The sequence below is a fragment of the Giraffa tippelskirchi genome, chromosome 10 (genome assembly GCF_054371585.1).
Source record: "Giraffa tippelskirchi isolate mGirTip1 chromosome 10, T2T-mGirTip1v1.2.pri, whole genome shotgun sequence".
Lineage (NCBI taxonomy): Eukaryota > Metazoa > Chordata > Mammalia > Artiodactyla > Giraffidae > Giraffa > Giraffa tippelskirchi.
Genome location: NC_137284.1, coordinates 157,174,367 through 157,201,534, shown reverse-complemented (window position 1 = coordinate 157,201,534; position 27,168 = coordinate 157,174,367). Strand labels below are relative to the sequence as shown.

At 41.9% G+C, this 27,168-nt stretch overlaps 1 protein-coding gene across 1 annotated transcript; it reads left to right on the top strand.

The window, feature by feature from the left end:
* The first annotated feature begins 2,020 nt into the window (after window positions 1–2,020).
* Window positions 2,021–26,862, top strand: XRCC2 (X-ray repair cross complementing 2). Its single transcript, XM_081533546.1, has 3 exons — window positions 2,021–2,143; window positions 14,484–14,565; window positions 23,701–26,862. Exons 1-3 carry the CDS (start codon window positions 2,105–2,107, stop codon window positions 24,420–24,422), a joined length of 843 nt encoding a protein of 280 aa, XP_081389672.1. The 5' UTR covers window positions 2,021–2,104; the 3' UTR covers window positions 24,423–26,862.
* Window positions 26,863–27,168: the final 306 nt, after the last annotated feature.

Sequence of the window (27,168 nt, the reverse complement as noted above, 5' to 3'; positions counted from 1 at the left end):
CATTTACTTCAGAGAAAAAAATGTAAATGCTCAGACTAGAACTTCCTGAAGCTCTTTGAGCTCCCCATCCCAAACTACATCTGACATCTATACCCATTTTTTTTAATTGAAGTATCGTTGTAGGTCAAGAAGCAACAGTTAGAACCAGACATGGAACAACAGACTAGTTCCAAACTGGGACAGGAGTACATCAAGGCTGTATATTGTCACCCTGCTTATTTAACTTATATGCAGAGTACATCATGAGAAATGCTGGGCTGGAAGAAGCACAAGCTAGAATCAAGATTGCCGGGAGAAATATCAATAACCTCAGATATGCAGATGACACCATCCTTCCGGCAGAAAGCAAAGAAGAACTAAAGAGCCTCTTGATGAAGGTGAAAGAGGAGAGTGAAAAAGCTGGCTTAAAACTTAACATTCAAAAAATGAAGATCATGACATCCAGTCCCATCACTTTATGGAAAATAGATGGGGAAGCAATGGAAGCAGTGACAGACTTTATTTTTTTGGGCTCCAAAATCACTGCAGATGGTGACTGCAGCCATGAAATTAAAAGATGCTTACTCCTTGGAAGAAAAGCTCTAACAAACCTAGACGGTGTATTAAAAAGCAGAGACATTAGTTTGCTGACAAAGGTCCATCTAATCAAAGCTATGGATTTTCCAGTAGTCATGTATGGATGTGAGAGTTGGACTATAAAGAAAGCTGAGCGCTGAAGAATTGATGCTTTTGAACTGTGGTGTTGGAGAAGACTCTTGAGTCCCTTGGACTGCAAGGAGATCAAACCTGTCAATCCTAAGTTGGCCACCTGATGTGAAGAGCCTATTCATTGGAAAAGATCCTGATGCTGGGGAAGATTTAAGGCAGGAGGATAAGGGGACAGCAGAGGATGAGATAGTTGGATGGCATCACTGACTCAATGGACATGAGCAAGCTCCAGGAGACAGTGAAGGACAGGGAGGTCTGGCGTGCTGCAGTCCCTGGTGTCACCAAGAGTCAGACATGACTTAGCAACTAAACAGCAACAACAATAGTAGATTTACAGTGTTGTGTTATAATATCTGCTTGTACAGAAAAGTCACTCAGTTATACATATATACGTACACTCTTTTTTATATTCTTTTCCCTTATGGTTTATCACAAGATATTGAATATAGTTCCCTGTGTTATACAGAAGGACATTGTTGTTTATCCATCCTGTATACATGCTAGGCTTGTGCTTAGTCATGTCCGACTTTTTGCAACCCTGTGGACTCTAGCCCACCAGGCTCCTCTGTCCATGGGGATTCTTCAGGCAATACTAACGGAGTGGGCTGCCATGCCTTTCTCCAGGCGATCTTCTCAACCCAGGGATTGAACCCAGGTCTCCCACATTGCAGGCGAATTCTTTACCGTCTGAGCCACCAGAGAATCCCAAGAATACTGGAGTGGGTAATCTATCCCTTCTCCAGGGGATCTTCCTGACCCAGGAATCAAACCGGGGTCTCCTGCATTGCAGGCGTATTCTTTACCAGCTGAGCCACAAGGGAAGTCCAAGAATAACCCCATTCAGACATGTATCTTATTCTTTGTTCTGTTCCCAGGACTCCGCACAAGGTCTGGCGAATAGCAAATACTCAATATCCATCTATTTTTCTATCCTCTCCTCATTGAATATTCATCTTAACGGATAGACACTTGATAACAACTAAGTAATAGAATTCTTCTGCCTCCAAAATGAACTCGATAAATCTGTCGGCTTGATATATTTTTAAAAATTCGTTTAAATTTAATGTACTTTTTTTCAGAATCAACCATGAGCCACACACACACGCTGCTAGTTTTACTTAACAAAAGCATATTGAAGTTTACGAGAGAAGAAAATAAACCCCCAAGCGGTCTCCCAGTCTCCTAGGAGACGGGGGTCTGACGTCAGTGAGCCGGCACGCTCGAACGTCCTACTGCGCATGCCCGCCGGCTCACCGGCCGAGGCCGGGCGCAATGCGCATGCTCACGCTGGGGTCAAAGGGTCAGCGTCTCTGACTGGCTGAGGGGAAGACGCCGGGCGGTAAATGGCGCTGCAGGCGGGAAGATTGAGTGGCCGGTGCGCCGAGCCTCCGGGAAGATGTGTAGTGACTTCCATAGAGCTGAATCTGGGACGGAGGTGAGAGGCGCCGGGGTGAGGCCGTGGGCGGGCTCGGGAGGCCGGTGGGCGCGGGAGGCCCAGGCCCTCAGGAGAAGGAGGAGGCGCGCGGGGCCCGGACGCCAGCGACCCTGGAGCCCCGGCCCCCAAACCTGCGCCCCCCAGAGACCTGGGGCCCTCGGAGGGTCACTGCGCACACGGGTGGGTGTAAAATGGGAGCTCTTTAGTTTCTAGCGCCGTGGGCCAAACCTGTTACCCATGCACGGCAGTCAGACGCGGTGTGCAGGAGAGGCTAGGAAAAGCAGGGTGTCGCCCGGCTGAGCGTTCATCGACTTTTCTAGAACAGGGGTGTCTGAGTAGGTGGCACCACCCTCGCCTTCTGTTTTGTACGTCTTCGCTTATGGCGTCCTGCCCTCGCTATTAAAATACGTATTTCCAGCCTAAGTATCCAGGGCCACACAAGCAGTGTGAGGCCTGCAAGGATTTATTCAGGAATTGAACCAGCAAGGACCAGGCCCTTAGTATGTGTCAGCGGCGGGTGAAAGAACCAGAGTCAGAAGCAGAAAACAGCTTCTGCTATTGCAGAACTGAGAAGGGAGGCCGACCGCAAATTACAGGACCTTGGGCAACCTGGAAGACTTAACTGGGAGGAGGAGGCGACAGCTGAAGTTTCAGGGACCTTTTGAAGGTGACTTGGCAAGGAAGGAGTGACATTCGAGGCAGGGAGTTGGAAGTATGTGGGTTTTGCCTTTGGGCTTCCCTGTTGGCTCAGTTGGTAAAGAATCCGCCTGCAATGCAGCAGACCCCGGGTTCGATTCCTGGGTCGGGAAGATCCCCTGGAGAAGGGATAGGCTACCCACTCGAGTCTTCTTGGGCTTCCCTGGTGGCTCGGCTGGCAAAGAATCTGCCCGCAATGCGGGAGACCTGGGTTCGATCCCTGGGTTGGGAAGATCCCCTGGAGAAGGGAAAGGCTACCCACTCCAGTATTGTGGTCTAGAGAATTCCATGGACTGTATAGCCCGAGCGACTTTCACGTTTATGCTCACTGATTTAGGGGAAGTGCAAGTAGTTCTTTGTAGGTGAATCCAAACAAAGCTAGTGGGGACACAGTGTTGGAAAGTCAGCCCTGAGAAGAAGGCAGTGGCAGGTTATGGGGGATCTTTTATACAGAGGAGGGAGGAGGGGTAGCCGAGCCCTAAACTGATGAGCAAGCTTTTTGCGGAGGCCCAGATAGTCTGTATTTAGGCTTTGCGGCCGTTCTCTCTGTCAGGCCATTCCGTTTGGTCTGTCAGGACTGCTGAACTCTGCTGTTTAATGTGAAGGCAGCCAGAGACGTGTAAACAAATGAGTGTGGCTCTGTTCCAATAAACCTTTTGTTCTTTTGGGGAATCTTATTTTTGGTGCCAGGTCTTCATTGCTGTACCAGCTTTCTGTAGTTGTGGCAAGTGGGGGCTACTCTCTAGTTGTGGTGCGGAGGCTTCTCTTGGCGGGAGCAGGGCCTTTACAACACAGCAGGCTTAGGTAGCTTTGGCAAGTGGGCTTTGTAGTTGTGGTCCCCAGGCTCTAGAGCACAGGCTTGATAGTTGTGGCACTCAGGCTTAGTTGCTCCACGGCCTGTGGGGTCTTGCTGGACTAGGGATGGAACCCACGTCTCTTGCATTAGCAGGCAGATTATCACTAAGCAACCAGAGAAGTCCCAACCTTTTGTTTTTTGAACATCAAGATTTGGCCTGCTGGCCATAGTTTGCCAACCCTTGCTCCTTTAGAGTAGAGGCACTGCTCCCTGTAAGAACTGCTACAGTTACAAGCTTACTGATTGAAATAATTTGAATCCCAGGTTAAACTCAGATGACTTCTGCAGTCAGAACAAGGCTAGCATCTAAAAACTGAGAACCCAGTACAGTTGAATCACTGAACAAAAAATTCAGCATCATATCGTCTGCCTGCCGCAGCTGTCTGGCGATCCTCAGCAAGATTGCCTTACTAGAATTACTTTGGAGTACAGGGCGGGCGGGAGTGGGGAGGGATGCTTCTTTATTCTTTTTCCTTTTTGTCAACAAAACCAACTAAACAAGTGTCTTTTCTCTTAAGTGCTGGGCACCCTATGGCCATTGTTTAATTTATTTGGATTCTCTTTGTATGTTAGTCTGCTACCTGAACTTCTACTTGGAGTCATTGTGTTGAGGAAGATATCTGAGGTCACAGACTATCCCAAGAAACTGAAATAAGCTACTTTAAATTTTTAATTCACAAGAAGAGCAACATTATAAAATAGCTAACTTTTCCCACGTCTTGTGACTAGGAGGCAAAAGACATTTTATACAAGATCTTCTAAAAAAAACCAAAAGTTGCAAAGAGGATTTTTTTTTTTCTTTAAAGCAGATTCCAGGGATGCAATTTCTGGTAGGCAAGAGATCAAGTGGAAAACTTACATAGTGAGCCCTTGATTTAAAGAAGACACACCTTGGAATGCAATTTACAGTAGATAATCTGTTTTTTATGTTACTTTTAAACAGTAGCAATGGTATTTTTACTTTTATATTCCTCTGAATATTAGGAAAGATTTTTGGCAATATTTTAGTATCACCCACCAAGTGGCTGCATTTGCACATAGTTGTTAAGTATTGATGTACTTTGAGTTTTCTCAAAAATGCCAGTATGCGTTAAGTGTAAAAGTAACCAGTGGATAAAAAAATTTGCTGTCCAGTTTTGGTTGACATGCACAACATACTCATTCTTCTCTTTAACTTTATTATGATAGTTTCTATTGTATTTATTATTAAAGGAGTACACGCGTATGGCAGAAAATTCCAGTAGTACGAAGTGAAAAGTCGGAAACCTCTCCACCCCAATTATCATGTCCCAAGCGTGGTGCTAGTGGTAAAGAACCCGCCTGCCAATGAGGGTTTGCTCCCTGGGTGAGGAAGATCCCCTGGAGGAGGAAATGGCAACCTACTCCAGTATCCTTGCCTGGAGATTCCCATGGACAGAGGGGTCTGTAGGGCTACAGTCCATAGGGTCGCAAAAAGTTGAACATGACTGAAGCAACTTAGCATGCATACAAGGTAGATTTTTGTGAAGGTTCCCAGAAATTCTCCTTTTTTTTTTTTTCTCGGGTATTTTGGCTGCTCTGCTCAGCACGTGGGATGGTTTTCCAACCAGGTATTGAACCCAGGCCACCACAGTGAAAGTGAAGAACACGAACCACTAGACCACTAGGGAATTCCCTGCCAGAAATTTCCTACTGTCATTGCTTTGGAGGCTGAGATGGAGAGTGCTGGATCATGATTCTAGTCTTGGCTCTGCCAGGAGCAAGCTGAGAGATTTTGTATAAGTTATTAAACCTTGGGGCTTCCCAGGTGGCGCTAGTGATAAAGAATCTGCCTACCAACTCAGGATACCTAAGAATGGGGGTTCAATCCCTGGATCAGGAAGATCGCCTGGAGGAGGAAATGGCAACTCACTCCAGTATTCTTGCCTGGAAAATTCCATGGACAGAGGAGCCTGGCAGGCTACAGTCCATGGGGCTGTAAAGAGTGGGGCACTACTGAGCACATGTATTAAACCTTGGCTTCTAGCTTTGTAAAGTGAGGGTGATGATGATTTCTCAGTTCCCTGTCAGCTGTCCTTCTAGAAGGTGAGTCCTTATACTTCTACATATCCTTTCATTAAGCACAGTATTCCCTGCACAGTACACACTTGATAAGTATTTATTAATAGTAATGCCTGGTTTTCTTTGTTTTTGGCTGCACTGTGCATCACACGGGATCCTAGTTCTGTAACCAGGGATTGACCTGTCCCCTTGGCAGTGACAGTGCAGAATCGTAACCATTGGTCCACCTGGAAATCCCCTGGTTTTCTTTTCTTAGAAAAGGTTCAGCTCACCTGCTGAATCAACTAGCTCTGAAAATGGATGGCGCTGGAGTGTCAGGCCCATACCTGGCTGTTGCTGGCAGTCGGAGAGGCACAAGAGGGCTGGTGTGCCAAACAACATCTCCCCTCCCCATGCTGTGACATGTAGGAGGGCCACTGCGGTGTGCTTTGAAGCCTAGGGTGTGGACCCGAGTGGAGCCGCAAGAGGCAAATATTACATAAGACAAGTAGTATTTATTAAATAATAATATTTGGTCTTGCGGTGATAGAACAACATCTGTCCCCTTCTCTCTTTGCTTCCCTTCTTACCCAGAACAGAATCAGTGTTCCATCATTACCATTACTCCATTGTGAGTACTTGCAACTTCCTTGTCTTTTTACATCCTAACCTACAAAGGCAGAGACATTACTTTGCCAACAAAGGTCCGTCTAGTCAAGGCTATGGTTTTTCCAGTGGTCATGTATGGATGTGGGAGTTGGACAATAAAGAAAGCTGAGTGCCTAAGAATTGATGCTTTTGAACTGTGGTGTTGGAGAAGGACTCTTGAGAGTCCCTTGGACTGCAAGAAGATCCAACCAGTCCATCCTAAGGGAAATCAGTCCTGAATATTCATTGGAAGGACTGATGTTGAAGCTGAAACTCCAATACTTTGGCCACCTGATGCGAAGGGCTGATTGATTGGAAAAGACCCTGATGCTAGGAAAGATTGAAGGCAAGAGGAGAAGGGGCCGACAGAGGATGAAATGGTTGGATGGCATCCCCGACTCGATGGACATGAGTTGGGGTGGACTCAAGGAGTTGGTGATGGACAGGGAAGCCTGGCATGCTGCGGTTCATGGGGTCACAAAGAGTTGGACACGACTGAACTGAACTACTTTCCTGATCATGGTTAAACCCAGCTGTCTACTTCCTACTGTCTACTGTCTACCCACTCAGCTGGATCAGTCAGTCAGTTCAGTCGCTCAGTCGTGTCTGGCTCTCTGCGACCCCACGAACGGCAGCACGCCAGGCCTCCCTGTCCATCACCAACTCCCTGAGTCCACCCAAACTCATGTCCCTCGAGTCGGTGACGCCATCCAGCCATCTCATCCTCTGTCGTTCCCTTCTCCTCCTGCCTTCAATCTTTCCCAGCATCAGGGTCTTTTCCAATGAGTCAGCTCTTCGCATCAGGTGGCCAAAGTATTGGAGTTTTAACATCAGTGCTTCCAATGAACACCCAGGACTGATCTACTTTAGGATGGACTAGTTGGATCTCCTTTCAGTCCAAGGGACTCTCAAGAGTCTTCTCCAGCACCGTAGTTCAAAAGCATCAATTCTTCAGCACTCAGCTTTCTTTATAGTCCAACTCTCACATCCATACATGACCACTCAGCTGGATATTGCTAAAGAAAATCACAACTAGGCTGACTGATTTCATTTTAAATTTATAACCATCAACTTCAAGTGGACTCCTAATCCACCTGTGCTTTCCTAGCTAGTTCACTTTGTCTCTGCAAAATATCTGTTATCAAATCCAACCTTATGCCTGAATTCCAGCCACATATGTTCTAGTACCTTCTTGATACCCACATGGATGTCTAATAGGCCTCCTACACTTAACATGTTCATCATGATTGACTCCTGGATCCAGAGAAAATAGGAGAAGAATGTTTATATGCCCCAAACTGAAGCCTTGATGTACCACCACATGTGTACACCCAGCCCCAGCCTGCTCCTTCCTACACCTTCCCTATCTTGTTAAATGGTGAATTTTTTTCTACCTTTTGCTCAAGCCAAAAACTTGAAGTCATTCTTGAATCCACTTTTTCCACTCATGTCAGCCCACGTTCATTAGTGCGTTCTGTCTTCTGTACCTTCAGTATGTCATCATGGATTTGACCACATTTCACTACGTTTCCCGCATCCATTCCTCTTCTAGGAACCATCACCTGCTTGACTGCAGTAACCTCGTACCTGGTCTCTGCTTCACCCTGTTCACACTTCCTCTAATGTATTTTCCACGTCGTATCCATGGTGCTCCATTCAAAACATAAGCAGACTCTACTGCCCAGAGCTTTCCAGAGGTTCCTGTATCATTTATAGTAGAACCTGGAATCCTGTTTCTTACATGGTTTGCAAACTGTGTGATTCATCCTTCAGCCCCACCCATAACCTCAGCTCTCCTCTCCTGCCTTTGTGATCTCTCCCACCCTCCCTCAGTCTTCTTCAGACACACTGTTCTTGCTCTTCTTTGAATGTACCAGATCTGCCTGAGCCTCAGAGCCTTTGCAGTTCCTGTTGACTCTGCCTAGATTCTGCTCCCTCAGAAAGTGACACGGTTCACTTGCACACTCGCATCATTTCTGTTCACAAGCCAACTTGTACGAGAAGGTCCTTTCTCCTGTTTTTTAAGATTTTTGTTTATGGCTACACTGGGTCTTCGTGGCATTGTGCAGGCTTTCTCTAGTTGGGGCGAGTGGGGGCTGCTGTCTGTCGGTCGCTGCGGTGGTTTCTCCTGTTGCAGAATGTGGGCCCTAGAGTCTGCCGGCCTCAGCAGTTGCAGCTCACCGGCTCTAGAGCACAGGCGCAGTAGTTGTGGTGCACATGCTTAGTTGTCCCGCAGCATGTGGGATCTTCTCAGGCCAAGGGTTGAACCCACGTCCCCTGCGTTGGCAAGCAGATTCCTAGCCACTGAGCCACCGAGGAAGTGCCCTTCCTACTATTAATCTTTATTCCATTTACCCTGTTTCTTCCTCTGAACACTTACCACATCTCACATCTTACATTGTTTCTGTGTTTTCTTCCCACCTCTGCCATTTAAGAATCATGATTGCAGATGTTCTCTGTTGGGTTTACTCCTTTAAGTCTCAGTGTTTAGAATAATATTTAGCCCACTGTTAGGTGCTCAGTAGGTCTCCCCCAGTAACTCAGTAAAGAATCCTTCTGCGATGCTGGAGACACAGGTTCGGTCCCTGGGTTAGGAAGATCCCCTAGAGAAGGAAATGGCAACCCCACCCCAGTATTCTTGCCTGGGAAATCCCATGGACAGAGGTGCCTGATGGGCTGCAGTCCACAGGGTTGCAAAAGAGCCTGACATGGCTTAGCTACTAAACAACAACATCTGGCTTCTGTCTCCATCTTCCACTAAGAGTGCTTTTCTCAAGGTTACCATCAAACTTAATGTTGCCAAATGCTCATTTCTAAGCACCCCTCCTAGACTAGAGAGACAGAAGGTGCACTTCCTGCAGACAAGCTGTCAGGTCCTGGGAACAGGCTGATCAGTGTGTGTCTAAAATAACCCATTAGAAAAACCTCTCCTTCCCTGGGGAAGAGAGAAGAAGAGGATAGGAGAATACACCTCAAATGTTTCTCCAGCAGAGTCCCTCACAAACGGGCGCAGGAGGCCTGGGGAGGGAGTGTTCCTACCTACGGTGTTAACCTTCTGTGGTTTTGAGTCTATGCTTTATTGTCTCTTTGAGGTCTTGCGTATAGTTGATTTTTCTAAGTGAAATTTTGAGGCACAGTCTGATATAACTTCCTAGTGAAATCTTAACTGTGCATTTAATGAAATTACTAATTTGTGAAATGTCATACATTTAAAATTTAGTCCTTGTTCTACTAGAAATTAATGCTGCCTAGGTACATATAGTAACTTTTGCTTGACTTTTTATATATTTTTCTTATAGGATAATTGCTTTTTAAAACATATTAGTCAGAGGCAGCAGCTCTTCAGGGAATACACTAGAAACAATGGAATTGTACTATTTAGTGTCTGAGTAACAGTTGTCTTTTCCATGTAATTTAGACAAAAGCTTTATTGAAGAGCCAGGCCTAGTACTCTGCCCTGAAGGGCAGTGGAATTTTCTAAGTAGCAGAAGAGCCTGATTTCATAAGTGAAAAAGAATTAGTCCTCTGATTTAAGGGACTACCATGATAAGGGCCAAATTTTGCATTGATCACATACATGTTAACATAGATGCTGTTTCCTTGCCTTCCTACATTTTCCAGCTTGCCTCTTGATGTTATGTGCTGTTTAGTCACTAAGTCATGTCTGTCTGGCTTTTTGCGACCACATGCCCACCAGTCCATGGGATTTCCCAGGCAAGAATACTGGACTGGGTTGTCATTTCTTCTCCAGGGGATCTCTCTGACCCAGGGATCAAACCTGCGTCCCCTGCATTGACTGATGAATGCTTTATCGCTGCGACACCTGGGAAACCCTCTCAATGTTATAGTTACGCATATTTGCCTGGAGTGAATTTCCTCTGTATATTGTATATGCAGTAAAACTACTAAGAATTGTATTCAGTTTGTAGATGAAAGTCCAAGCCTATTATAGGGCAGGGGTGTGAATATTTGGTTTAGAGTGTAGGTGGACTTTCACACTTAACTGGTTTGAAACCTTGCTGCTGGATCCATCTGCAAACAGATTTCATCACAAAAGGTCAGGGGAAATGAGCCTTTATCCAAATGACAATTACATATGCATGTTTGCCTTAATATCATCCATTTCTGGTAATTTGATCTTTAAACTCCCCTTCCTGCTCTAGTGTAAGCCTTTCCATAAAAATGATGCTTTAATACATCTTTACATCTTGATGTATTCTACTTAATAAGCATTGAAGGTATATGATCGCCTATAAAATAGACTCCTGTTAATGACTATTAGTAACTTTAACGATAACTAAGAATACTCATGGACTTTGGTAAAACTTTGCATAGATTGTCCAAACATATGAAAATTTGTATAGTTTAAGGATCCTTTTACTCCAGCCTTTGCCAAGTTCTACCTACCTGTGCCCTGTTTATCTTCATCTTAACAAGCAGCTACTAAGTTTGTGCCAGATGTAAAGCATTTTGGAATTGGTGAGCCAATCCCTCTCCTTTAAGCTCTTAAATCCAAATGAGGGAGACTGGTAATGTGTTCTGAAGTATAGGAATAGCTTCCTGGAAGGAGGTGGCCCTCAAGAATGTATAGAGTTTTTAGTCATTCAATAGTCTGGGCCTTAGAGCATTTGAGAGTATAGGGAAAGGACATTTCTTGATCAGTGAACATTTTGTATGTGCCTAAAAGAACTATATGCTGAATCTCTTTGAAAATTAAAGGAGCCTCTCACAGATTAGAATCTACGGTCCCTTTTCAGTGCCTTCACAGAGCCCCATGTCATTTGTGTTACAGCACCTACAATACTTCTTGAATTCTTTAACCTTTGACTTTGCCCCTTCAGTTCTTTGAGGATAGGAACTGTGTCTGTGGTATCTATGTATGCCCAGCAACTTATTCGGTTCCTGGAATATTTACCAATGAATATTTGTATAATTAAGTATTACCCCCTTTGCAGTGTTTCTCCAGTGTTTATTCTGCTGTTGAAAGAAAACATTTGGGGATCCTTGTGATGTTAGGGTGTATTTGTTTAGACGGGACCTCAGATTGGTTTGATCTTCAGCTGAGGAAGTCCAAAAACTGTTGTCCCTGTACTCAGATTTTTGTCCGACTCAGTGGTACAGACTTTGAGGCTTTGTAGTACAGGGGAAGAACTCCAGGCTTTGGGAGCCAGAGATCTCGGTGAAATCCTGACTCATTTTCTCATCTGAAAAACAGAATGATAACAAATAGAGTTAATGTAACAATTAAAAGAGATAATGTATATATGTTATGTACCACTGATACCACAGCAAGTACAAATAGTAGCTGTTTTTAGATAGGTATTGTTATGATAATAAAACCTGGCAGATAACTGATTTACAAACCAAATCCCAAAACTTAATTTACAGTTTTAGCACAAATGCCAAGTAGATTAAGATTGTTGTGTCCTCCATGTAGTCTTAGGAAATTTGGGCTCAGAAAGATTACTTATCGAATCAAGAGAAATAGTTTAATTATCTTAATAGCTGCCATCACCAAGCTCTGTTTGCCAGATGTGTTCATCTTCCCTAAAGGGATTAGACTATCCTGTCAAGCAGAACTTACTTGGATTCCTTGTACCCTGGCTTAACTTACTTTTTGCCCTTCTGAAGCTCTAGGTTGATTACACCTTGCTTCTTTCAACTCCTCAAATCTGGACATCATTCAGTTAAATTTATGTAATGGTCAGTTTTATGCCAAATTTTTAGGGTATTTTCTACTTGGGTTTGGAAGGTATTTCATCCCATCAGATGATTTTTATACATTGTTAATATTGCCTATTTGTGTAAGTATTATTATGAAAAATAGCTATGTTTTCCTAAACAAAAAATGTAATGAGGAGTGAAGTTAACTGGGTTCTCATCTCTCCTTCTGTATCTAATCTATTACTATATGTTGTTCTGGTTAAAGTTTGGAAGATCATCTCGGCTCTTACACAGTTGGAAAAGGGAGGAGTATTTTCAGAAAATTGTGGGTATTCTTCCTTGATAGTATATCAAAACTTGACAAGTAGTGAAGTTAATTGCATTGTAGAATATGAAATTATGTCAGTAAACTTTTCATATGTTATAACCCATTGATTTATTGTAACTTTAAACTATCTGGGAGTGAATTTTACCCAGTGATTGGTCATTTGGAAATGATGGTTCACTGAGTTATGTAGATCTTCCGAGTATTTACACATTTGTTAAATAATTAGCCCCCCAAAATCACATTTGTTAAAATCACCAGTGATTTCACCAGTACCTTAAATATTGGGATGCTGTCAAGCTGACAGTAGTAGATTAAAGTTTTCCAAAATTCACATTTTATCATTGGCAACAAATACTGTCAGTTACTTTTCCTTAAAGTGATAGGCTCACTTTCTTCATTTTCAATAAAATGCCTGCCAGATACCGAAGTTTGTGTAATCATAATTTTATGTCAGTCATTCTTCAAATAAAAGTGTTTTATGAATAAGTATCCATGTCAGATAGTCACACAGGTGCTTTTCCACCGCGTTTCGGTTTGCAGTAGACGTGCTTTCTTTGTGTGTGAAGTTGAGGGAAGTCCCCAAGACAGCATCTGCAGAGTTCCAGGTCCTCACCCCCTCACTCATTCAGACATTAATTGCATGTTTGGGGGTTCCCAAGGCTACCTTCAGGTTTAGTGATTTTCTGGAAGGACTTACAGAATGCACTGAAAGCTTAGTCACACTTAACAGTTTACTGCAGCAAAAGGAAACCTTGAAATCAGCCCAGAGAGGAGATACAGTGGGACAAAACCCAGAATTCCAAACAGGGAGCTTCCAGTTGTCCTGTCCTGGTGGAGTGTGGACAGTGCTAGCTTTCCCCAGCAACAGCAAGGACAGTGTGCCAGCCAAGGAAGCTCACCTGAGCTTTGGTGTCCAGAGTCTTTATGGGGCTTTGTCATGTAGACATAGTCAGCCCACCGATAACTGAGGTTGAGCTGCCCCAAATCCCTCACCCCACTACTCTAGGCATCAAGTACTCTTGGAACACATTGAATCCTTAGCAATCTTGTGAAGGAAATGCTGTTTGTTTTCTTCCCTTTACCAATGAGAAACCTCAAGCCCAGAGATCTAGTGGGTCAGGTTCTAAAGTCCCAGCTGTCTACTCTTAAGTGTTGTAAATGCTTCTTTTTTTATTAAACTTATGATTTATTTTTGGCTGTGCTGGGTCTTTGTTGCAGTGCATGGGCTTTCTCTCATTGCAGAGCACAGGCTTTAAGGCAAGCAGGCTCAGTAACTGTGGGCTTAGTTGCTCCATGGCATGTGGGATCTTCCCGGACCTGAGATCGAACCCATGTCTCCTGCATTGGCAGGCGGATTCTTAACCACTGGACAACCAGGGAAGTCTATTCATTGCTTCTGAAAAGCCCTTGCTCTAATCTACAAGCCAGAGAGCAAACTCTTAAAGGTGACATCCAAGATGTTTTGCGATCTGACTTCTGTTCTTTAGGACTTCATTATGTCCTGCCTGTTTTGTGGCACAAGCGCTAGCATTTCAGGTCTCCTTACAGTTTACCTACACACAGCTGTTTATAACCTTTTCATCTTGGCTGATGTTGCATCTACCAGGTATGCCTGCCTATGTGCCCTGTTCACAGATTCAAGTATTTGGAGCTTCTCAGGGAAGGTTTTTCTCTATTGTCCCTTCCCTTCCCATCCCCTCCACCAGATAAGGAGCTAGCAATATAAGGACAGAGGAAAGCTGATACCTGTATGACAAGTGTGGTAGGCATAGTGAGAAAGATAATTTTAGCAAGTAAGGAAGGTAAATACTTTGCAATTAGTTTGATTCTGTGTCCCAAACTATGCTATCAACTTCTTTGAAGGCAGGGACTCATTTTATACCAACAGTACTTGGTACATAAAAAATAAAGTATATTCTGGGTAAATGAACACAACTTTTCTTCTAAATTATATTTTCTATTTCATAATTTCCTCCAAATCCTCAAAATGCTGAAAAGTCTCTTACAGACTTTTAATAAATTATATAAATGTTGATCTGTAGGATTATATGTGTGTGTGTGTATGTTTGATTTTATATTTTTACATAATGAGTTTTCCTTCTCTCTCTTTTCTTCCTCCCTTTTGCAAGCTCCTTGCCCGACTGGAAGGTAGAAGTTCCTTGAAAGAAATAGAACCACATCTGTTTGCTGATGAAGAGTCACCTGTGCATGGTAAAAACACAGTCTCAAGCCAAAATACAGTGTCATAAATTAAGTTTTAGAAAATAAGTTTTTCCCCCACAGATACTCATATATTGGTTTCCCTGGTGGCTCAGATGGTAAAGAATCTGCCTGCAGTGTGGGAGACCCAGGTTCAACCCCTGGGTTGGTAAGATTCCCCTGGAGAAAGGAAAAGCAATCCACTCCAGTATTCTTGTCTGGGAGAATTCCATAGACAGAGGAGCCTGGCGAGCTACAGACCGTGGAGTTGCAAAGAGTTGGATACGACTGAGCAACTAATACACACACACACATTCATATATACATACACACAAGTTTAGCAAGAGCCTACATAGATTAAACGTGAAATTAAAAACTGAGACAGAGATGATGGCATACTTTTTAGCCTTTGTTGTCTGCCAGATGAGATGGAGCCTGGTTTACCTTCAGTAAGTCTTCAGTGTAAACAACCTCTTTTATCCCAGCACAATATTTGTGGGAGTTTGTTACGTATTTTTTGTCCTTTACAAGTTTGAGGATCACAGGAAAGTCCTTAGGTACTTGGTAGTTCCGTGAATATTTTTACAATAGGGAAAATGATACCCACTTGTTCTATTAATACTTATCCACTAGGGAAAACTTAGAAAAGAAGGTGTTGTGCTTAGATGTGTGGGTTTTTTTGTCTTTTCCAGTATAATAGCTTTGAAGAGATATAATTCACCCAGGTAAGTGTGCAGTTTGCACCTATGCATCTGTTGGCACGGTCAATTCTAGAACATTTTCTTCACCCTCAAAAGAAACCCATGCCTCTTTGTAGTCACTCCTCAATTCCTCTCACATCCCTTAGCTCTAGGCACCTATTAATCTTTCTGCTTCAATGATGTGCCTTTTCTGGACATTTCATGTCATTGGAACCATCTAGTATGTGGTCTTTTGTCACTGACGTCTACTTTGCTTCATATCTTCAAGATTTATTATACTGTAGCACGCATCAAGTAGTTTGTTCCTTTTTATTGACTAATATTCTGTTGTATCCATTCATCAGTGATGGCCATTTGGGTGGTTTTTACTTTTTGGTTGTTAAGAATAACGCTGCTATGATCATCTTGTGTACAAGTTTTTCTCTGGAGAAACATTTTCAGTTTTCTTGGGTAATACCTACGAGAGGAGCTGCTGGGTTGTGTGGTAGCTCTGTGTTTAACCTTTGGCAAAATTGCCAGGCTGTTGTCTAAAGCACCTGCTGGGAAACCCGCACTTTACCACACACACTGCCGCAGTCTGTGAAGTGTGTACTGGTTCCAGTTTCCCCAGATCCTGCAAACAGTTATTGTCTGTCTTTTTGATGATAGCCTTCCTAGTGAGAATGAAGTGATACCTCATTGTGGTTTTGATTTACATTTCCCTAATGGCTAATGGTGTTAAGCATCTCTGCATGTGCTTTTTGGCAATTTGTGTGTGTAATTTGGGGAAATATCAGATCTTTTGCCTATTTATAAAATTGGGTTGTCTTTTTATTATTGGGCTTCCCTGGTGGCTCAGAGGTTAAAGCGTCTGCCTGCAATGCAGGAAACCTGGGTTCAATCCCTGGGTTGGGAAGATCCCCTCGAGAAGGAAATGACAACACATTCCAGTATTCTTGCCTAGAGAATCCCATGGAGAGAGGAGCCTGGTAGGCTACAGTCCACGGGGTCGCAAAGAGTCGGACACGACTGAGCGACTTCACTCACTTCACTTTATTATTGAGATGTAAGAGTCCTTTATATATTCTAGCTACAAGCCTTTATTAAATATGTGATTTGCAGATATTTTCTCCTATGTTGTAGTTTCTTTTCTCCATTGAGGCACAAAGTTACTAATTTTGATGAAGTCCACCAATTTATCCAATTTTTTTTTGCTCTTTAGTATCAAAGCTAAGAAGCCATTGCCTAATCCAAGGTCAAAAAGATTTAGGGCTTTTGATATTATTGTAACTAATTTCTGTTTTCATTATTTTCTGATCAGAGAACATACTTCTGTGATTTCAGTCTGTTTAAATTTATTGAGATGTGTTTTCTGGCCAAACATATGGTCCATCCTGGAGAATGTCCCATGTGTGCCTGAGACGAGTGTGTATTCTGCCGTAGTTGGGCCAAGTGTTTTATTGATGTCTCTTAGTTCTAATTGGCTTGTAGTGTTGCCCAAGTATTCTTTTCCTTGCTGATCTTCTGTCTAGTTGTTCTGTCCATTATTGAAATTTGGATATTTTAGTCTTTTAGTCTCCAACTATTGGTGAATTGTCTGTTTCTCCCTTTAGGTCTGTCAGTTTTTGTGGGTTTCATGTAGTGTTGGGCACATGCATGCTTATTATCATTATTATAGCTTATCAGTGAGTTGACTTATTTATCATTATAAATGTTCCTCTTTGTCATCTCACACCCTTTAAGATGGCTACTATCAAAACAAACTCACAAGTGTCGGTGAGGCGGTGAGCAGATTTGTACCATTGTGCACTGTTGATGAGATCATAAAATGGAGCAGCCATTATGGAAAACAGCCTGAAGGTTCCTCAAAAAGTCAAAAATAGAACTACCATTGTACTTCTGGGCATTTAGTCAAAAAGAATCGAAAGCAGAGTATCGAATAGATATTTATTTGCATACTTGTGTTCATAGCAGCACTATTCACAGTAATTGCTCAAAGATGAAAGCAACCCAAGTGCTCATCGACAGATGAATGGATAGAAAAAAATGTGGTCCCTGCATAGAATGGAATACTGTTCAGCCTTCAAAAGGAAGGAAATTCTGACACATGCTACAACATGGATGAATCTTGAGGACATGCTTAGTGAAATAAGCCAGTCACAGAAAGAAAAATACTTTCTGATTCCCCTGTATTATATGAGGTATCTAAAATAGTCAGATCCATAGAAACAGAAAGTGGAATGGTGGTTTCCAGGGGTTGGGGAGAGAAGAGAGAATTGTTGTTTAATGGGTACAGATTTTCAGTTTTGTGAGATGGTAAAGCTCTGGAGATCGGCTTCGCAGCAGTGTGAATGTACTTAACACTACTGAACTGCATGGTTAGATGGTAAATTTTATGTCTTTTACCACAATAAAAAAAATGTCCTTTGTCTCTATTAACAGTTTTTTGTCTTAACATATATTTTGTCTGATAATAGGCTATCCACTTCTGGTCTCTTTGGTTACGTTTGCATAGTATTCCTTCTTCTGTCCTTTACTATCAACCTTGTGACTTGGGATGTAAAGTATGCCCATTGTAGACAACCTATAGTTGGATCATGTTTTTTTATTCTATTTTGTCAGTCTCTGCGTTGTGTTTGGACTGTTGAATCCATTTATTATTATTAGTTAAGATAGGGTTTATGGCTGCCATTCTGCTATCTGTTTTATACGTGTCTTATGTCTTTTTTGTTCCTCTATTCACCATTTACTGTCTTCTTTTGTCTTAAATGGGCTTCACTGGTGGCTCACATTGTAAAGAATCTGCCTGCAGTGCAGGAGACCTGGGTTCGATCCCTGGGTCTGGAAGATCCCTTGGAGAAGGGAATGGCAACCCACTCCAGTATTCTTGTCTGGTGAATTCCATGTTCAGAGGAGCCTGGTGGGCTACCATCCATGGGGTTGCAAAGAGCGGACACAAAAAAAATAAAAAGGAGCTGGACCCAACTGAGCGACTAACACTTTCACTTTGTCTTAAATAGATTTTTCTAATGTATCATTTTAATTCCTTGTCATTATTTTTACCTTTTTTTGAGTTACCTTGTGATCGCCCTGAGGATTACAATTAACATCTTAATTTATAACAGTCTAGTTTGCATTACATACCATCTTAATTTCTATATTTTTTAAAAAAATCTTTGCTGTCATATAACTTCATTCCTGTCCCCTTCCTCTTGCTGTTATAAATTATGTATTTATATATATATATTTATATATATGTCCTTCACGCTTAAAATTTTGTTAGTTAAAATCATTAAAATTACTTAATGCAGTTGTTTCTTAAATCAGATGAAAAAATAATTACAAGTATAAAACACACGTAACTCTTATATTTACCTGTGTTCTTTATTTGCTCATTTGGAATTAAGTTACTGCCTACTGCTATCCTTTCATGCATCCTGAAGGACTCCTTTTAGTATTTCCTATAGAGCATATGTGCTAGTCAAAAAAATTCTAAGCTGTCAATAATAAATGACAAATTTTGATCAAACATATTAGACAAAAGATTCAACTATCTTTTTATTGTATCAGAAAGGATATTATTACGTTGAACCTTATGGAACTGACATTAAAACATGGATTTGAAGCACAGCTTATACATTTGAATGTTATGTTTATAGAAACTTTAAAAACACCATTATGTTCAGTCACTAACAAAAAAATTTACTTAAAATTATGATAGATCTTAGAGCTATAAAACTGGTTAGATGAAAAAAATAGCTGGTTAGATGAATCCTCATTGAAGCAACAGCAGACATAAGACTAGGATTATAAGGATTATTTATCAACAACAGCACTTGAACAAAAAGTGTTACAGGGAAGTTCATTTTGAAGCAGTAAGAGATGGAGGGGTTACACGCATCTCCAGTGCTGTTGTGAAACATTTTTAATGGTTTTTTTTGGATAGTAGTTATTCAGTACCATATGCAAACTCATTATTTTTTCAGTACTAGAGTGATTGCTCTGCAAATTCAGCATATTTGTTATATGATCAGTAGGTCGGTAGGAAAGAAAGTGCTTAGTCACTCAGTCGTGTCCGAGTCTTTGAGACCCCATGGACTGTAGCCGGTCAGGCTCCTCTGCCCATGGAAGTCTCCAGGCGAGAACACTGGAGTGGGTTGCCATGCCCTCCTCCATGGGATCTTCCCAACCCAGAAATCAAACCCAGGTCTCCTGCATTGCAGGTAGATTCTTTACTGTCTGAGCCACCAAGGAAGTAAGTTGGTACCTAGAGGATGTATTTTTTGGCTTTTCTTTCTTTTCCTTATTTTGAAGGCTCTTTAGATTCGTAAACTCACTCTGACAATCTGTTACCCAAACCCCTTACGGCATTCTATTTGTGATAGTAACTATCAAGGCCAAACCATCCAGATTTTTGATTTAGTTTAACTTGTCAACTGTCAAACTGTAGAGGTGATTTTTATTTTTTGGTTTTGGGTTTGGTGTTTTTTTTTAACTACCACTTGTCATACTCAGTACTTTGACTGGACTAGGGCAAGATTTCTCTTAACAGCTCACAGAAACTTATGAGATAGTGTTTCAGATGCAGTTAAAAGGACCATGTCTCCCTATAGAACATTATGTTTGAATATTATTTTTGATCTTATGATTAGGTAGTAAATGTTTATAAAAATCAATGAAATTTATTTCAGTTCATCATTAAACATATTCTAGAGAATCTAGTTCAAGAAGTTGATGATAATATTCATCTTTAACTTCCAAGTTGGCAGATTTTACTTACCCGATTGTTAGACATGCCCTTTTTTCCCCCACTTTGCTACTAATCTGTAAAAGGGGAATAGTGCTTCTACCTAACTAATAGTCTCTTAGACAGCCTTAAACTTTGCCTCAGTTCAATTCATGCTGAGCCAGGGCTCTGAAGAATCCACATTCACACCACACCAGCTGTTCCTCAGTTAATGCATGGGTTTGGAAAGCCTCGTTAGATCTTGTAGGAGCGTGCTCTCATGGCCTTACTCTTTTGAATTACACTGAAAAAATGTTTATGAGCACCACCCCTCTATCCAAGAAAATACTTAGCAAAGTTTTCATTTTCCCTCTGTTCTGAGAACTCAAGAAAATATCCAGAGAGGTCTCACAGTTACCTTCTCACCAATATCATAGGTTTCTAGCTCCCTGCGGAGTCCCTCCTCTTTTGCTTCAGAATATGTTACATTTCTCTTACCTCATCTTCATTTGACTCTCCAGCGACATGAAATTGCTGTTGAATTTTTACTCTTTAAATCAGCCTAAACCATTGTTATTTTTCTGGTTCCTCATGTATGCCTTCCTCCCTCCAGTCTGATTTCCATCCTTGCTCTTACCTAAAGACACTGACTGCTCCCTGTGGTGCTGTTTCAGACTGAGTATCTTGGTTTATAAAGTTTGTTCATGAAATGAGGTTTATGTTAAGGGCACTTTTGCAGACTGTACATTTACTGCTGTCAGGTTACTATCCAGGGCAGTTCAGTGATCTGTTCCTTACCTCTCCCCTGCCATTTTTTAATTTTTAGAACTTTTCTGCTGCATTTACTATTATTTAGTACTATTTCTATTAAATTTCTGTCTTAACTGCCTTCATGCTGACTCCTCTAACTGTGGACGTACCCTGAGAATTGAGTTTTGGCCCTCTGTCTAAGTTTTAGGTTCACTCTCACCCCCCTCAAGAGTTTTCTGTTCTCTGTTTCTGTGTAGCTTATTCTTGAATTGCTCTGTTCAACCTCTTATTACTGTCATGACTCTTGAATCCTAGTTGCCGTAGGATATATTTATTTGTGACACCTAGAGATACATCTTAACATACCATTTTGAAAGCTAAATTCTTGTTAGAATATTTACGTGATATGTGGATTAAAAATCCCTACTCTGTTTTGTTTTTTTTCTTTTCATGGTACTTCCAAGCCTGTCTTTGAGAACTTATAAGTCACTACGCTAGGTTTCCCCTCACCTTCTGAGTAGGTGAAGGAGGCCGAAGACTTGAGAGAAATGAAGCGTCAGCACACTTGGGCCCAGGGGCAGCTGGCGGGGGCTGAACCAGCTCTGCACCATTGGTTCCTGTCCTGGCTTATCTCTGGTGTTGGCCCCTCATTCCCCGCCTTGGTCAGTGGCCTTCACACCTGCCCGCTCTGCTAACCAAAGCCGCACCCCACCTGCGCCTCCCTACCACAGCTGCTCCCTTTCAAAATGCCGTGTTCCAAAACTGACTTTCTGCATGGAATGAGAACTTACATTTTCATTTTTTAGATTTCTTTCAAGATGTTCTTAAGAAGAAAAGAAGCCAATGAAATGCATTCAAAAGATACTGTACTTTGCACTAAGGATAGAGTATTCAAGTCCCCACCTTAAAGTAGTGAACAAGAAATCTATCAAGTAAATCGTCAGAAATGACATAGCATGTAAATGTAATGATGACTGATGATAAAGTTTGCTTTTCCTACCTCTGAGTGTTGTTATTAGGATTCCCTTTTTCCGTTGGAAAGCCCTGTGGAAGCGTTGATGGCTGCTCCTCAGCCTCGTGGGCCAGCTTTTAGGAAGAGCTGCACGTGTGTGGTCTGCTTGTTTGTCTCCCCACCGCGCCTCTGCGTGGCCCGCTGCATCCTCACCGCTGCTTTCCCATTAACCTTGCTAGGCTGTGTTTTCAGCTTTCCTCCCCTACCATTAATATTGGCTCAATGTTAATGTTCCTTCATCTAGTGATGTAGTTTATCCTCTTTCTATAATATAGGGCGATGAAAGAGTTTTACTTGAGGGCATGTGGAATATTTGCACTTAGTTCTTCCTTAGCTGTATGGTAGGAGGGAGTGACCTGAACTGGGTTGAATGTAACTGAGTATAATTTTAGTCACTATAAGAGCATCCATGAACAATTGTTAACGTGAAGATAATTTTACTCCCTGAGGCTGAAATCTTGGGAATGGGGGCGGGGGAAATCTTTTTAATTAAAAATTTGAATTGCAAATTGTATATAAGATTATAGTGAAAATTGGCTGAAGTTTTATACTACTTAAATATGGTATGGTGGCAGATTGCTAGATTTCTTACGGATTATTTGTGAGTGTTCCAACATACAATGGTTTGTTAGTAATAACAGGAAATAAAGTAACTGGACTCTCAGACAGAGCTTGTAGTTGGTTCAGAGCCTAAGAGCCTGCCTTTTTAACATGGTGTTTCCAGTTAATACAGTTCAGCCGTAAAGTGAATGACAAATAAACAAGAGCTGGAAAGCCCCCATTTTGAGTGGATTTTGAAAAAGTCTGGCGGCAGGACAGTTTCCCCAGGTGTTGTATTTGTCCTGTCCTCAATAAACGAGTTACTCGAACCTGCAGAGAAAGAGATTTGAGTCTTCAGAGTAGTTGACCCTGACTTATAATGCTTGGAAAATAACTCACAATGCAGGTGTCATTTCAACGCAACAGTGTCGAGCGGTATTCATACAGCACAGAGTAACTGAAGGCTGTGTGGAAACGTGCAGGGCGTTTTCCCCTGGGGATGCAATCGGCACTCAGGGCCTGAGGGCTGTGGGCCTGACTACCTGTGTGTGTCAAACTGCACAGTCAAGAGCCATCCCACCCAGAATGCCAGCCACTTTGGGAAGCCCTTGTTAGGGACTGTTTCAGCTGTATGTAACAGAAGTCCAGCCCCATGACTTACGTTCCTCATGTTGGTGTGGAGGCAGGCTGTGCGTGGCTGGTGTGCAGGGTTCTGTATTGTCATCCATGTCCTGGGCACCTCCAGTCTTCCGCTCCATCCCCTTGGGGGCCACCCTGCAGTGTGTACCTGTTGTCCTTGCTGTTTCCAGACAGCTGTCTCCTCTGAGAAGGGAGCAACAGCGCAGAAGTGGCGTCCGTGTCAGGACAGAGCAACTGGGAAACCCCAGCAGACGTCCACCTGTGGCTACAACTGTGACACCTGTGGCCTCTCTTTGCAAGGAAGACTGGGGAAATCACTTTTAATCTGGGCACATTGCTTTTCCCCACAAAGTGGGGTTTTACACTTAAAAAGGAGAAACTGGATATTGGGTAATTAATGACCAGAAATGTTGTGCACCAGTAGTCAGGATCTTTTGAAAAGATGCTTGGTCTAAGGCACTTTATTTGCAGTGCTGTAGGAGCACTTGTGAATGTATGAGGAGATGGCCACCCCCACGAGATGCCCATAGGCCCATTTCAACCATCTCACTGTGTTTGTCAAATTTTCTTGGTGCTAATTAACAGCCAACACTTTTTCAGAGGTGAAATGTAATGATTTACATTTAATTTCTTTATTTGTATTTGCATATATGAATTCCTTTTGGCAAATGGGTTTAGACTTTCTTTCAAAAGAGAAAAATTTCCATAAATGTCTTGATAAACATTTTTGCAGACTTCATTTTGTAGCCTGTCATTATTGTGCTGCTGCATTTTGACTGACATTTTTAAATTTCACACAGGTGATATTCTTGAATTTCATGGTCCAGAAGGAACAGGAAAAACAGAAATGCTTTATCATTTAACAGCACGGTGTATACTTCCAAAATCGGAAGGTGGACTGGAAGTAGAAGTTGTGTTTATTGATACAGATTACCACTTTGATATGCTCCGGCTTGTTACAGTCCTTGAGCATAGACTATCCCAGAGCTCTGAAGAAATAATAAAACACTGCCTTGGGCGATTGTTTTTGGTGTACTGCAGTAGTAGCACCCAGTTACTCCTCACCCTGTGCTCGCTAGAAACCATGCTCTGTAGTCATCCCTCTGTCTGCCTTTTGATTTTGGATAGCCTGTCAGCTTTTTATTGGATAGACCGCGTCAACGGAGGAGAAAGTGTTAACTTACAGGAGTCTACTCTAAAGAAGTGTTCTCAACTCTTAGAGAAGCTTGTAAACGAGTATCGGTTGGTTCTCTTTGCAACAACACAAAGTATAATGCAGAAAGCCTCAAACCTGGCGGAAGGGCCCTCCTGTGCCTTTAATCACCTGAGTGACGTGGATGTAGACTATAGACCCTATCTCTGTAAGGCGTGGCAGCAGGTGGTGAAGCATAGAATACTTTTCTCCAAACAAAATGATTCCAAAGCCGGCAACCAGTTTTCTTTAGTTTCACGTCATTTAAAAAGTAACAATTTAAAAAAACATTCGTTTACTATTGGTGAGAGTGGTGTTGAGTTTTGTTGATGTGTATCATAAAACAGTCTTTTGTCAGATTTATGCAAGTTTTAAAAAGTGTTTAATAGGCTAAAATGATTTGATTCTAAAATTTTAAACTCTAAGGGAATCTAACATAACCATGTTTCTACACAGAATGGATTTCTTAAACTGGAACCTTAGACTGTTCTGTTCCTAGGTATTGAAGATTATTCAGAATGATAATAATAGTTAAACTATATTAAGTTGTTTTAAAACTAAATAAGATACACATTTCAGTCCAAATAAAATGGAGTTTTCTAACTTTGTGTCACATTTCTGGAGCTCTGTGTCACATTACTTGTTCAGGAAAGTTGAAACGCCTTTCTGTTTTTTCATATGTAACTCCTTTTAAGAAGCTGTGAACTTGGAAAATGTGTCTATGGAGCTGTTATTTCTGTAAAGCGATGAAAGCAAGGAGCCTACCCTACCTGCTATTCACACCCGAGACTACGGAAAGCCTGAGCATTCTAATCTGTCATAGCGAATCCCAGGACGCAGCTGCGTTTGGTTGGGTTTCTGTATAACTGTTAAATCACGGGGAAATGAGGTACCCATTCAGAATTCTGTGAAGGTTGAAATTTTCATCTTTCTTGTTAAGTAATTTGTTGTTGTTTGTTGTTGTTCAGTCTCTCAGTCATGTTGAACTCTTTGTGGCCCCATGGACGGCAGCACGCCAGGCTTCCCTGTCCTTCACCGTCTCCCGGAGTTTGCTCAAACTTGTGTCCGTCGAGTCCCTGATGGCATCCAGCCGTCTGGTCCTGTCACCTCTTTGTCCTCCTGCTTTTGTCTGTGAAGTAATAGGCAAATGCTGAAACTGTAACATAACTGCATGTTACTTATGTTTTCTTACCCATTGAGAATAGGTCAGACATACCCTGAAATGAATCGAAATGTTGCCAGCTGAGAGCTGCACAAGTCTTTACATACCATGTTCCAGTCATGGCCAGAAAGGGGTGCATGTGCCTCTGGGGACACACGAGGTAGCCTGCAGTGAAGGAGCAAGAAAAATTTAGAACTTTGATTCATATATTCTAATCTAAGAAAGGATTAAGTCATGTCAATAGTTGATACTCAGATTGACCCTATCACTCCTTCAACCCATATATCAGATTGTCTTATGTCGCTTGTATTTTTGAGGTATCCTGTAGGAAAAGTGGAAAGAACAACGGACACAGGTGTTCTCAAGGGTGTGTTCATTTAAATGTAACCTGTTTAGTTAAAATTAACTGTATGTTCTCTTATCCAGCAAAGCTTCTTTGTAAGGGCTTAAAAAATCATTTTCATAATGCAGGCATAGCAGATGTAGCATAAGCTGTCTGTACCTGCAGCTCCTCCAGCTTTGGGGAACCTACAGTTCCCCAAACCCAGCGACTTCTGAAGGTGTCTTGTGGACGCAGAGCCTGCTGGGCTGCATGTGGACCAAGCAGGGCAGTCCTTAACCAGTGAGGGTCAGCGTTTGGTAGATCAGAAACTCCCTCTTCCTCACCCCTCAGTGAGAACCGAGGTGTTTCTCGGGGTGGCCCCTGGAGGAACCATCTCTCCATTATCCCCGTTTCTCGCCTCCCATCCTTCCCTCTCACTTCACCACTCTCATGTGCCTCATGGGACTGTCTCCCTGAAGAACCAAATCCTTGTCTAGGAACTGCTTTTGTTGTGAGTTGAGGGGGAAGCAAACTGTCGGCAGGCAATAAAAAGTCGTCAGGCTAACAGCCCTTCTAGGCACGGTATTTGCTCTTCAGCCACATGATGGAATTTAAAATGATGGCATTCTAATACTGTTAATCAAGTTTAATTACATTGGATCACATTACTGTCATTCACACCCACTTACCTGTGTGCTCTCAATAAATGTTATCTTGCTATTAATATACTTTAAAATATTACCGTATTTTATCCACAGTTCATCCTTTTTCATTTTATATTCTTTTGTATTTTATTACTTCAATACATGTTACACATAAGTAATCTATAAATATTTGTATGTGGGGGGAATATGCTTATTTTTCCTCCCCATAAAAGTGTGTGATCAGTAAGAGTGACAGTCTCTTGCTCTACTTGAGAGGACTTCTTTTAGCTGTTGAGATGTGAAAATTCTGTTACTTTCGTTATCAAGCTCTGGATGTGTGTTAGACATGTCTGTGAAAAACTTAGCAACTCTTAGCAGGACTCTGGCCTTGACTGTGATAGGAGTTTCCATTTCTCTTCTGTATAAATGAAGTGGTAATTTCATGGACTGTTATTCACAGATTTATAACTTATTCTTCAGGAACATGATTAAAAAATAATGAACTTTTATTATTAACTTAAATTATCAATTATATATTAATGTGTCAGACCACAGACTTAGTTATCTTAAAAAGATTTGTTATCTGACAAGTTGGAAGGAATTAAGAATCCTGGTTAATAAAAAATTCTTTTAAACTAAAAATTATACCGGTGGGATTTCTTGAATACTGTAGAAAAATGAATACTTGTTTTAAAAAAAAAAATCAACTCTAAAGCAAAGGAAGCACCACGTCCCAAGTCCCACATGGCAGATAACGTGATGCTGGGTAGAAGCAGGAGAGTAACAGGGGTGAGGGAGTACAGGACTTAGGGTATTTATTCCATTTCCTTGTTTGAAGGAGAAGGGGGGTCGTAAAATAGTCCATATAGGTGAAGAGGAAGATCACTGTGAGAATCTAGTTTTCAAAATGTTTGAAAGATCTTTCAGACATTCATCTGATAAATGCTA

What these genes read in the sequence shown, in the direction of transcription:
- XRCC2 (XM_081533546.1), top strand. Translation starts at nt 2,105, where the DNA reads ATGTGTAGTGACTTCCATAGAGCTGAATCTGGGACGGAG. An exon ending in GAGCTGAATCTGGGACGGAG is followed by an intron (nt 2,144 to 14,483) that starts GTGAGAGGCGCC and finishes CCCTTTTGCAAG; the next exon opens with CTCCTTGCCCGACTGGAAGG. An exon ending in TGAAGAGTCACCTGTGCATG is followed by an intron (nt 14,566 to 23,700) that starts GTAAAAACACAG and finishes AATTTCACACAG; the next exon opens with GTGATATTCTTGAATTTCAT.